At 39.3% G+C, this 13383-nt stretch overlaps 1 protein-coding gene across 1 annotated transcript in view; it reads left to right on the forward strand.

The window, feature by feature from the left end:
• The window catches only part of LOC122797630 (neural-cadherin-like), a 796015-nt gene that overhangs the window by 676023 nt on the left and 106609 nt on the right, over positions 1 to 13383 (forward strand). Inside the window, exon 30 of the mRNA XM_044066174.1 lies at positions 5165 to 5345. Within this exon, the coding sequence (XP_043922109.1) occupies positions 5165 to 5345 (181 nt within the window). The remainder of the gene's footprint in view (positions 1 to 5164; positions 5346 to 13383) is intronic.

Consider the following 13383-nt stretch of genomic DNA (forward strand, 5'->3'; position numbering starts at 1 on the left):
TATAGGGTATTAAAATGTTTTTAAGGGCAGGGCAGTTGTTTGGATTATAGACAGTTTTATGTGCTATGGACAGTTGAATGAGGGTAAGGTCATGTGGAAATTGCAGCCAGCTTAATTCATTTAAGACTTGGCAGTGATGTGAGCAGTATGATCTACTTGTGGCAAATTTGGCAATTTTATGGTAGCAGGACTGGAGTTTATTTTGTAGAGATGAGTGCAGGTTATTGAAAATGGGGGCACTGTATAATAGGGAGGGGAGGAAGTAAGTGTTGGTGAGAGCTTTTTTTGGTTTTGCTGTCCATGAAATGTTTGTCTGTATAGGGCTCCTAATTTGCAGTGTTTTTTTAATGGCATTACCAATATGGTGTTCAATTGAAAGTTTATTGTCAATGGTAATATCTAATAGTTTAGCATGGGATACAATTTCAATTTCTGTGTTGCTTTGGGAGAAAATATGAAAGTGAGAGTCAGGTGAGAGGGGTTTTGATGCGAAGAGTAGAAGCTTTCTTTTTTTGGCATTAAGGAGTAGTTGTGATTTGGTTAACCAGGCTTTGATTGCGGTGTTGTAGGTTATTTGAAAGGAAGATGATGGTAGTATCATCTGCATATTGGATAACTGAGCTAAGAGAAGAAGCAGTCTGAAGGTTGTTGGTAAATATGTTAAAGTGTAAAGGTCCAAGTATGGACTTTTGTGGTACTCCAGTTTGGTTGGTTTGGTATTTTGATAGGGTATTTTGTCATTTTACGCATTGTTGCCTGTTGGTGAGATAACTGTTAAACCATTTGTGGGTGGGTGTGATGCAATCAATATTATGTGTTATAGACGCTTTTTGTGTGATACTGTATCGAAAGCCTTCGACAGGTCTAGTAGTAGTACAAAAGCAATATTACCTGAGTTGATGGATTTCTGTACAGTATCCATGAAGGAGACAAGTGCAGTGCTTGTGCTGTGTGAGGGGCAAAAGCCATGTTGGGTGGGGTAGGTTGTGTGTGAGATGGTGAAGTAATTTCGAGGAGTTTGGATATTGGGGAGAGGATAGAGATTGGACGATAGAGGGTTTATTGGAGTTACCTCTTTTGTGAAGTGGGGTGATGATGAATTCTTTCCAGGGGTTGGAGACATAAGATACTGTAACTGAGTGGTTGATCAGAATGCTAACAGGGTATGCTATGGCCTCAACAGCAAGTTTTAAGTATTCTGGTGTGAGGTCATCAGAGGAGAGAGAGCATGGTTTTAATTTTCCGAGGAGTTTCTGAATTTCTGTGGTTGTTAGTGATTGTAGTGGAAGAGGCTAGATGGTGTAATATTGCTTTGGTGAAGGGGAGAAGAATTGTCTATGAGGGTAGGAGAGGCTCTTTCTAAGTGAGGACTGCATTTGTGGGGTAGAGGAGGAGGGGAAAAGGAATTTGATAAGGTAAGGGTGGCGTGAGAGGAGTCTGTTATTAATTTGTGTATGCTATTTATAAAATGTGAGTTGAGCATAGTGGCCATTTATGACAGTGTTTTTTCTGGGCCTGGTGATGGGTTTTGTTTGGTACCAGGGGTAAGGAGATTGGTGATGCTTTTCCAGAATTGTTTTCAGTTGTTTCTGTGGTTACTCAGTTGGTAAGAGAAATAGTTTTCCTTGTCAGTACATACTAGCTTTTTAGCTTTGTTTCATAACTGTTTATATCTAAGTAGGTTACATTCATGTTTGTTTTATGCCATTTTTTCCAGGCCTTGTCCCCATTTTGTAGGAGTTGCCTTTATTAGCCGGGGTGCGTGGGTTGATTTTACTCTTTTATACAAGGAGGGGCTAGGTTGTTGAGTATGTCTAGGAATATCTTAGTAAAATAGTATAAGGCATCAGCCAATGGGAGAGTTTTTAGTGGGCGCCAAACTGAGAATTTCTGAATGTTGATAAATTCTTGTTGATCAAAATATTTTAGGTTTCTGGTGGCTTTATAGTTATGAGATTTGGATATATGTGGAATGGATCGATAAGTGAAAACAGGTAAGTGGTCACTGAGTATATTGGCTGGGGTCTTTGGGTTTGATTATTTAAGTGGATCTGAAACTAAGAGCCAGACGAGGGGGGCTCCTGGTGTATTGCTGTTGAGCATTCTGGTAGGGCTGATGACAAGTTGGGTGAACTTGTAGAGGTTTATGCTGCTTGTTGGGGAGACAGTTATTAAGTCTTGCCAATTGATATTTACATCTCCTATAATAATAGTTTTGTTGCAGATATTTTCTGACATCCAGGCAAGAATGTCTTCAAGGGTTTGGATATTTTGTCCTGGTGGGATATACAGACTAACTATGCATAGCTGTTTAGATTTGTTAATTTGTAGGGTTCCTATTAGGATTTCAGCATTTGAAAATGAAGGAGTGTTAGACTTTAACAACCCAACCATTGACGGGGTAAATTACTCATGCTCAAACTTATTTGCCCAAACGTTCCTTGACTTTGTTAACTCCAGTGCCTTGAACCAGCTGGTTGACACCCCCCACAAGGGGTGCCAACATCCTGGATCTGATGCTCACCAATATGCGGGACCACTGTTGCACCCCTACTGTGAGGTCCTCCCTGGTGAGATCTGATCACAAATCGGTTTCATTTGAAGTAAATATCACACTCAACCCCCCAGCAGCACCCACACTAAACAAACTTCTCCAAAGCAGATCATAACCTCTTATGGGATGGTATAAATAGCTTCACTGCACCTCCTTCCTCAGATGGAACTAACAGCTATGCCGAGCTCTACACCAGTGCTTTATACAAACACCTGTATAACTGCATTGACTCGGTCATACCTGATAGGACCAAACAAGCTCCTCAAGGAACAGCAAACCTGCCTGGTAGACAACTGCCATTAACAGGCTTTACAATAATAAGAAGAAATTGCTGTCTAACAGTAACAGGGAGCAAGCCTCCTAAACTAGAAACACTCCCTCCTCAGCTTAAACAAGCAAATAAGACTTCTTGTGAAGTCCTCCAAAGCACACTACGAATACAAATTAGCTTCCTCAACAAAGGACAACTACAAGGCATTCTATAGTTAAATCTGTAACCTAAATGGAAAGGCCCAGATTTGTGGAGAACTGGTAGTTAATGATACAGCATATACTGAGCCAGTGAACATAGCTAACCTGTTGGCCGACAGGTTCTGTGAAAACGTCACTCCCCTGGCCCCACTACATATACCCCATGAAATCCCTACCACCTGTCCCCTACCTTGTATCACTAAAGAGTAGGTCATAAATGCCATTTCTAAGGCCAAAAATACAGCATCTATGGGACCTGATAACATCCCAGGCTGTGTCCTACATGGGCTCCAACATGAATTAGCAACACCATTGGGTACTCTTTTCAATCATAGTCTAAGCACCGGCTTTGTACCAGCTGAATGGAAAACAACCACCATTATTCCCTTTCAAACAAGACATGGAGCGAATCATCATGGACCTTATCAACAAAGATACAGGTAATCTCCAAACACTTGACCCTACTCAGTTTGGATTTGTCAAAGGGAGATCATGCCTGTTAAACCTGGTGGACTTCTTCAAAACAGTCACCAAGGCCCTGGACGAGGGGAAATCTATGCACACAGCCATACCTAGATTTAGCCAAGGCATTTGACACTATTCCCCCCCACTCAGGCATCACTGACAAACTCACCCAACTAGAGATCAATCATTATATCATTAGATGGGTTACTAACTGGCTCACTGATAGAACACATGGAGTCAAACTAGGAGAATCCACCTCCAACAACAGATCTGTAACCAGTGGTGTTCCACAGGGATCAGTCCTGGGACCTCTACTGTTTGGAATTTGTTTCTCCGAAGTACAAGCAAAAACTAAGGGTCTGTGGCTGACAAAGTTTGCTGATGACTGCAAACTGGGAGTGGTCATAGAATCTCCAAATGATGTCAACATCCTACAAGAGGGTATTACACAAACAAATGATTGGTGCCAAAGTCGTGACCTTAAACTCAATGCAAAAAAATGTATTATCATTCCTTTTGGTAAAAGCAATGTTCCTGCTAAGTACCACATCAATAGCAACACCTTAAGTACACACTCAGTGGTGAGAGACCTGGGCACACAGGCTGACAGTATTCTTACCTTTGACCACCATGTCTCCACAGTGGTAAGAAGGCCATTCTATATTTCTCATCTCATAAGTAAGGCATTGCCTCCAGAACAAAAGAAGTTATAACCTCCCTGTACTCTTTCCTCATCAGCCCAATACCTTTCCAAGCACCTGCAGCAATTGGAGAGACCACAAAGGTTCCTCACAAGGAAAATTCAAGGTCTTCAGCATCTGTCCCCATGTGGATCATCTGAAATCACTGGCACTTTATTCTCTTTCATACAGACTACTCAGAGGTGATCTCTGTCTTGCATATAAGGCAATCTCTGACCCTGCGTTATTGGAGATGCTTCATATCTGAAAGTCAAATGGTACATGGGTTACTTGCGCTAAAGACCTTAACCTGGTATGTGACATTACTAAAACCTGCTGGAGTGTTACCACACCTTTGGAACAGACTCCCACTTCATGTCAAACACAGCACCTCATTGGCCCTCTTCAAATGGAATCTGGACGATTGAATGGGTGACCGTAAATTCACCCAGGGGTTTCACCTGTGTCTCTCTTGGACAGGGGCAATAGGTGCTGATCGTGGAAATATGGGTAAGAGCTTGGCTAGGCTTGTAAGGGCCCTAAGGCCATTAACCTAGTAACTTCCTATGATCCTATGAAGTTCTTAAAGGAAGGAATTTCTCTCTCTGGCAGAATTGACACAGCACGTATTCTAGTAACTTTTCAGGACAGAAATTTGTTAAAAATGTCCAATTATCTTAAAGATCATCTACTTCTTTGTACATGCCTTGAGGTTTTCCACCTCTTTTTTTCTTTCTCACAGAATTCTGTCTCTGTTTTTACAGTGTATGGGCAGTTAAGATGTGTAATACATACGATTTTTGGCCTTGCCAGATGAATTAATTTAGTTTCTTTTTGTGGTATTTCATGTGTTTAAACCATACTCCAATGTAATCAATAACACCTCATCTAATGGAATGTCTTTCACTACTGTATCTCACCATTGTTTGACTCGTTCACATGCAAAAGTAACCAGTGAACACAGTTACTAATTTTGTTTTCCCACTGCCTCTAGGATGTATGAGGGATGTTCGTGTGAATGGTCACTTGCTCTTTATGGATGAGAAGAACACAGAATTTGCAGCCATCGTTGACCAACGAGGCATTACTCCTGGCTGTCAATCTGATGCCTGTAATATGAAGCCCTGTCACAGCCCCTTTCTTTGCGTTGATCTGTGGAGGAAGTACGAGTGCAGGTAAAGTCATTGTTCGCTAATAAACGTCAGTACAAAGAGTGCAGGTAAAGTCATTGTTCGCTAATAAACGTCAGTACAAAGAGTGCAGGTAAAGTCATTGTTTGCTAATAAACGTCAGTACAAAGAGTGCAGGTAAAGTCATTGTTCGCTAATAAACGTCAGTACAAAGAGTGCAGGTAAAGTCATTGTTCGCTAATAAACGTCAGTACAAAGAGTGCAGGTAAAGCCATTGTCCATTATTAAAATTCAGTACAAAGAGTGTAGGTAACGTCATTGTTCGCTAATAAACATCAGTACAAACAGTGCAGGTAAAGTCATTGTTCGCTAATAAACGTCAGTACAAAGAGTGCAGGTAAAGTCATTGTTCGCTAATAAATGTCAGTACAAAGAGTGCAGGTAAAGTCATTCTTCACTAATAAACGTCAGTACAAAGAGTGCAGGTAAAGTCATTGTCCGTTATTAAACTTCAGTACAAAGAGTGCAGGTAAAGCCATTGTCCGTTATTAAACTTCAGTACAAAGAGTGCAGGTAAAGTCATTCTTCGCTAATAAACGTCAGAACAAAGAGTGCAGGTAAAGTCATTGTTCGCTAATAAACGTTAGTACAAAGAGTGCAGGTAAAGCCATTGTCCATTATTAAACTTCAGTACAATGAGTGCAGGTAAAGTCATTGTTCGCTAATAAACGTCAGTACAAAGAGTGCAGGTAAAGTCATTGTTCGCTAATAAATGTCAGTACAAAGAGTGCAGGTAAAGTCATTGTTCGCTAATAAACGTCAGTACAAAGAGTGCAGGTAAAGTCATTGTCCATTATTAAACTTCAGTACAAAGAGTGCAGGTATAGCCATTGTCCGTTTTTAAACTTCAGTGCAAAGAGTGCAGGTAAACTCATTGTTTGCTAATAAACGTCAGTACAAAGAGTGCAGGTAAACTCATTGTTCACTAATAAACATCAGTACAAAGAGTGCAGGTAATGTCATTGTTCGCTAATAAACGTCAGCAAAAAGAGTGCAAATAAAGTAATTGTTCGCTAATAAACGTCAGTACAAAGAGTGCAGGTAAAGTCATTGTTCGCTAATAAACTTAAGTACAAAGAGTGCAGGTAAAGTCATTGTTTGCTAATAAACGTCAGTACAAAGAGTGCAGGTAAAGTCATTGTTCGCTAATAAACATCAGTACAAAGAGTGCAGTTAAAGTCATTGTTCGCTAATAAACGTCAGTACAAAGAGTGCAGGTAATGTCATTGTTCACTAATAAACGTCAGTAAAAAGAGTGCAAATAAAGTAATTGTTCGCTAATAAACGTCAGTACAAAGAGTGCAGGTAAAGTCATTGTTCGCTAATAAACGTCAGTACAATGAGTGCAGGTAAAGTCATTGTTCGCTAATAAACTTCAGTACAAAGAGTGCAGGTAAAGTCATTGTTCGCTAATAAACGTCAGTACAAAGAGTGCAGGTAAATCCATTGTCCATTATTAAACTTCAGTACAAAGAGTGCAGGTAAAGCCATTGTCCGTTATTAAACTTCAGTACAAAGAGTGCAGGTAAAGCCATTGTCCGTTATTAAACTTCAGTACAAAGAGTGCAGGTAAAGCCATTGTCCATTATTAAACTTCAGTACAAAGAGTGCAGGTAAAGCCATTGTCCGTTATTAAACTTCAGTACAAAGAGTGCAGGTAAAGCCATTGTCCGTTATTAAACTTCAGTACAAAGAGTGCAGGTAAAGCCATTGTCCATTATTAAACTTCAGTACAAAGAGTGCAGGTAAAGCCATTGTCCGTTATTAAACTTCAGTACAAAGAGTGCAGGTAAAGCCATTGTCCGTTATTAAACTTCAGTACAAAGAGTGCAGGTAAAGCTAATGTTCACTATTAAACTTCAGTACAAAGAGTGCAGGTAAAGCCATTGTCCGTTATTAAACTTCAGTACAAAGAGTGCAGGTAAAGCCATTGTTTGCTATTAAACTTCAGTACAAAGAGTGCAGGTAAAGCCATTGTCCGTTATTAAACTTCAGTACAAAGACTGCAGGTAAAGCCATTGTCCGTTATTAAACTTCAGTACAAAGAGTGCAGGTAAAGCCATTGTCCGTTATTAAACTTCAGTACAGTGAGTGCAGATAAAGCCATTGTCCGTTATTAAACTTCAGTACAAAGAGTGCAGGTAAAGCCATTGTCTGTTATTAAACTGCAGTACAAAGAGTGCAGGTAAAGCCATTGTCCGTTATTAAACTTCAGTACAAAGAGTGCAGGTAAAGCCATTGTCCGTTATTAAACTTCAGTACAAAGAGTGCAGGTAAAGTCATTGTTCGCTAATAAACGTCAGTACAAAGAGTGCAGGTAAAGTCATTGTTCGCTAATAAACGTCAGTACAAAGAGTGCAGGTAAAGCCATTGTCCGTTATTAAACTTCAGTACAAAGAGTGTAGGTAAAGTCATTGTTCGCTAATAAACTTCAGTACAAAGAGTGCAGGTAAAGTCATTGTTCACTAATAAATGTCAGTACAAAGAGTGCAGGTAAAGTCATTGTTCGCTAATAAACATCAGTACAAAGAGTGCAGGTAAAGCCATTGTCCGTTATTAAACTTCAGTACAAAGAGTGCAGATAAAGCCATTGTCCGTTATTAAACTGCAATAGAAAGAGTGCAGGTAAAGCTATTGTCCGTTATTAAACTGCAGTACAAAGAGTGCAGGTAAAATCATTGTTCGCTAATAAACATCAGTACGAGTGCAGGTAAAGTCATTGTTTGCTAATAAACATCAGTAAAAAGAGTGCAGGTAAAGTCATTGTTTGCTAATAAACTTCAGTACAAAGAGTGCAGGTAAAGCCATTGTCCGTTATTAAACTTCAGTACAAAGAGTGCAGGTAAAGCCATTGTCCGTTATTAAACTTCAGTACAATGAGTGCAGGTAAAGCCATTGTTCGCTATTAAACTTCAGTACAAGAGTACAGGTAAAGCCATTGTTTGCTATTAAACTTCAGTACAAAGAGTGCAGGTAAAGCCATTGTCCATTATTAAACTTCAGTACAAAGAGTGCAGGTAAAGCCATTGTCCGTTATTAAACTTCAGTACAAAGAGTGCAGGTAAAGCCATTGTCCATTATTAAACTTAAGTACAATAAGTGCAGATAAAGCCATTGTTCACTATTAAACTTCAGTATAAAGAGTACAGGTAAAGCTATTGTCCATTATTAAACTGCAGTACAAAGAGTGCAGGTAAAGCCATTGTCCGTTATTAAACTTCAGTACAAAGAGTGCAGGTAAAGCCATTGTCCGTTATTAAACTTCAGTACAATGAGTGCAGGTAAAGCCATTGTCCATTATTAAACTTCAGTACAAAGAGTGCAGGTAAAGCCATTGTCCGTTATTAAACTTCAGTACAAAGAGTGCAGGTAAAGCCATTGTCCGTTATTAAACTTCAGTACAAAGAGTGCAGGTAAAGCCATTGTCCGTTATTAAACTGCAGTACAAAGAGTGCAGGTAAAGCTAATGTCAGTTATTAAACTGCAGTACAAAGAGTGCAGGTAAAGCCATTGTCCGTTATTAAACTTCAGTACAAAGAGTGCAGGTAAAGCCATTGTCCATTATTAAACTGCAGTACAATGAGTGCAGGTAAAGCCATTGTCCGGTATTAAGCTTCAGTACAAAGAGTGCAGGTAAAGCTAATGTCAGTTATTAAACTGCAGTACAATGAGTGCAGGTAAAGCCATTGTCTGTTATTAAACTTCAGTACAAAGAGTGCAGGTAAAGCCATTGTCCGTTATTAAACTTCAGTACAAAGAGTGCAGGTAAAGCCATTGTCTGTTATTAAACTTCAGTACAAAGACTGCAGGTAAATCCATTGTCCGTTATTAAACTTCAGTACAAAGAGTGCAGGTAAAGCCATTGTCCATTATTAAACTTCAGTACAAAGAGTGCAGGTAAAGCCATTGTCCATTATTAAACTTCAGTACAAAGAGTGCAGGTAAAGCCATTGTCCGTTATTAAACTTCAGTACAAAGAGTGCAGGTAAAGCCATTGTCCGTTATTAAACTTCAGTACAATGAGTGCAGGTAAAGCCATTGTTCGCTATTAAACTTCAGTACAAAGAGTGCAGGTAAAGCTAATGTTCACTATTAAACTTCAGTACAAAGAGTGCAGGTAAAGCCATTGTCCGTTATTAAACTTCAGTACAAAGAGTGCAGGTAAAGCCATTGTCCGTTATTAAACTTCAGTACAAAGAGTGCAGGTAAAGCCATTGTTCACTATTAAACTTCAGTATAAAGAGTGCAGGTAAAGCCATTGTCCATTATTAAACTGCAGTACAATGAGTGCAGGTAAAGCCATTGTCCGTTATTAAACTTCAGTACAAAGAGTGCAGGTAAAGCCATTGTCCGTTATTAAACTTCAGTACAATGAGTGCATTTAAAGCCATTGTCCGTTATTAAACTTCAGTACAAAGAGTGCAGGTAAAGCCATTGTCCGTTATTAAACTTCAGTACAAAGAGTGCAGGTAAAGCCATTGTCCGTTATTAAACTTCAGTACAAAGACTGCAGGTAAAGCCATTGTCCGTTATTAAACTTCAGTACAAAGAGTGCAGATAAAGCCATTGTCCATTATTAAACTGCAGTACAAAGACTGCAGGTAAAGTTAATGTCCGTTATTAAACTGCAGTACAAAGAGTGCAGATAAAGCCATTGTCCGTTATTAAACTTCAGTACAAAGAGTGCAGGTAAAGCCATTGTCCGTTATTAAACTTCAGTACAAAGAGTGCAGGTAAAGCCATTGTCCATTATTAAACTGCAGTACAAAGACTGCAGGTAAAGCCATTGTCCGTTATTAAACTTCAGTACAAAGAGTGCAGGTAAAGCCATTGTCTGTTATTAAACTTCAGTACAAAGAGTGCAGGTAAAGCTAATGTTCACTATTAAACTTCAGTACAAAGAGTGCAGGTAAAGCCATTGTCCGTTATTAAACTGCAGTACAAAGAGTGCAGGTAAAGCCATTGTCCGTTATTAAACTTCAGTACAAAGAGTGCAGGTAAAGCCATTGTCTGTTATTAAACTTCAGTACAAAGAGTGCAGGTAAAGCTAATGTTCGCTATTAAACTTCATTACAAAGAGTGCAGGTAAAGCCATTGTCCGTTATTAAACTGCAGTACAAAGACTGCAGGTAAAGTTAATGTCCGTTATTAAACTTCAGTACAAAGAGTGCAGATAAAGCCATTGTCCATTATTAAACTGCAATACAAAGAGTGCAGGTAAAGCTATTGTCCGTTATTAAACTGCAGTACAAAGAGTGCAGGTAAAGCCATTGTCTGTTATTAAACTTCAGTACAAAGAGTGCAGGTAAAGCTAATGTTCGCTATTAAACTTCATTACAAAGAGTGCAGGTAAAGCCATTGTCTGTTATTAAACTTCAGTACAAAGAGTGCAGGTAAAGCCATTGTCCGTTATTAAACTTCAGTACAAAGAGTGCAGGTAAAGCCATTGTCCGTTATTAAACTGCAATACAAGGAGTGCAGGTAAAGCCATTGTCCGTTATTAAACTGCAATACAAAGAGTGCAGGTAAAGCCATTGTCCGTTATTAAACTTCAGTACAAAGAGTGCAGGTAAAGCCATTGTCCGTTATTAAACTTCAGTACAAAGACTGCAGGTAAAGCCATTGTCCATTATTAAACTGCAGTACAAAGAGTGCAGGTAAAGCTAATGTCAGTTATTAAACTGCAGTACAAAGAGTGCAGGTAAAGCCATTGTCCGTTATTAAACTTCAGTACAAAGAGTGCAGGTAAAGCCATTGTCCGTTATTAAACTTCAGTACAAAGAGTGCAGGTAAAGCCATTGTCCATTATTAAACTTCAGTACAAAGAGTGCAGGTAAAGCTAGTGTCCATTATTAAACTGCAGTACAATGAGTGCAGGTAAAGCCATTGTCCGGTATTAAGCTTCAGTACAAAGAGTGCAGGTAATGCCATTGTCCACTATTAAACTTCAGTATAGCTTTCATAGCCACATGGATTTCAGTGATATTAAATTTCATAGGTAACAATTCCTATAGGTGTATAAAGATGACCAGAACAAGGGTTAAACTTTCTGGTTTGTAGCTCCATGATTTAAGTTTCAGCCCTGACCTCCAGATTACTGTCCAGATTCTCGATGCATTTTTTTTTTTAAGATTCTGAATGTTTTTTCCTTATTATTGTCAGTTTTCTGTAGGTACTCTTATTTACTCTTACCTTACAAAACATGCCTTTCAATTAGCTGCTTTAAATTGTCCATATACATGTATACCTATAGATGCATCTCTCTATCTATTTATATGTGTGTGTGTCTTAGGGGTACACATATATGTTCTTCTTTTCAATCGTTTTTGCAGTCATCGCTGCTGTGAACTCTCCTGCAAACTGTGATCTGATTTCAGCACTAATTTTCCAACCAGACACCCTTTCTCAGACATCTTCATGTTCCTGGTATATAAGTAGCATCCACCTGCTATATCCTCATTCATGATTACCAGGAAAAAGAACATCAGATAAGTGCTCCGTTGGGTGTCCTTTTGTCTATTCTTGCCTATAGTTGGCATTATAATTTTGTTAGAATATTGTATCAGATTCTGTTTTTGTGTTTTTTTTTTTTTTTGGTCGTTGGGGTATTTACAACCTAATATGGAAGTTTAGGGCATGGCTACAGGGCTGGTGTTAACGTTTTGGGGGCCCCCAGCAAATGTCAGGTTGGGGCCCCCTAGGCACTTCTAGTCTAAGTATCAGAATGTCACTGCCACCCATCCTAAGCAACCTTTTCGATCATGCTGCAAACTGTCAGCAGTAGTACACACAGAGTGACCTGTAGCTACAATGCTCTTACATTACAACAAGCCTATATACCACACTATGTTGGACAATTGCCATCGCACAAAGGGACATTTACAGTTATTAGCACTTAGGTGCAACAACCATACATTACAACAACTCTATATACATGTCCGGACTTAGGTGAAATGGTGCCCTAGGCCAATTGTTTCAGCCCCACCCCACCCCCATATACACACATACACCCTATAGTCCTCCCTCCTGATTCCCCCCATCTTGGGCTCCCCATATCATGCACATTACATTTTTTCTTCCTTTTCTCACATTTTGCCTTACCCTTTTCATCCAAGGATGGTTTGAAGAGAAATTATGATTAAGTAAAGAAATTCTTTGTTGTTGTGCGGCTTTAGTTTTCTTTGCATTCTTTCAACATACCTTTCCCGACCAAGACAGTACAGTAATAACCATTTAGGAAATAACTCAATTAAGCCAGGGTTCAAGAAATCATAGTGTTATAGATGCTTTGGGATGCACTTTAGAACATTTTCCCAACTTTTTAATACAATGGTGGCCCAAACAATAATCATGAGTACAAAAAGGATTTCAGTCTTATTATTTGTTTTTTCTTTCAAAGAAGGTATAAATTGTGACCAAGGCTTAATAGTAGCTCACAATAAACTAACAAGCCAATTGTTGTGCGGATACATAGATCTTATCTGGGAATGCTGCCTGCTCCACCCCCCAAAAAAAGACAGTCACTTCCTATACATTCTTCTGGTATTAGATTGGGATACAGGTAGAAAACCGCCACAGTCATGTACTTCGAGTGACCGCTGACTTACATATACATAGCACACCTCCTCACTCCTCATTCCTAACCCGAAAAGGCAGCCACCTGTACACATGCCTGAGGTGTGACTGTGAAGAAAGGGAAAAACAAATGATTCCAGTAATGTGTTCTACTTTCTTACTCCTAGACAGTCCACTGCCCCCCCCCAAGTTATAGTTACCTTCTTTGTATTCCTCCAAGGTCTGTGAGAAAAATAAAAGAAACAAAGACCGCACTGTCCTCAGCCCAAACACAAGCTATAATGACCTCCTGTGCACACCTTTAAGGTTTGACTATGATGAAAATTAAAGTAATAACCACATAATCTACACCCCCCCCCCATTATCTATAGCAGCTTTCTGTACACACACATCAGAGCAGGGCTGCTTTTAGAATGGGTGCAGTTGAGAGTAGAGGTCATTATCAGCT

The sequence above is a fragment of the Protopterus annectens genome, chromosome 3.part1, assembly GCF_019279795.1.
Source record: "Protopterus annectens isolate FY-2018-M chromosome 3.part1, PAN1.0, whole genome shotgun sequence".
Lineage (NCBI taxonomy): Eukaryota > Metazoa > Chordata > Ceratodontiformes > Protopteridae > Protopterus > Protopterus annectens.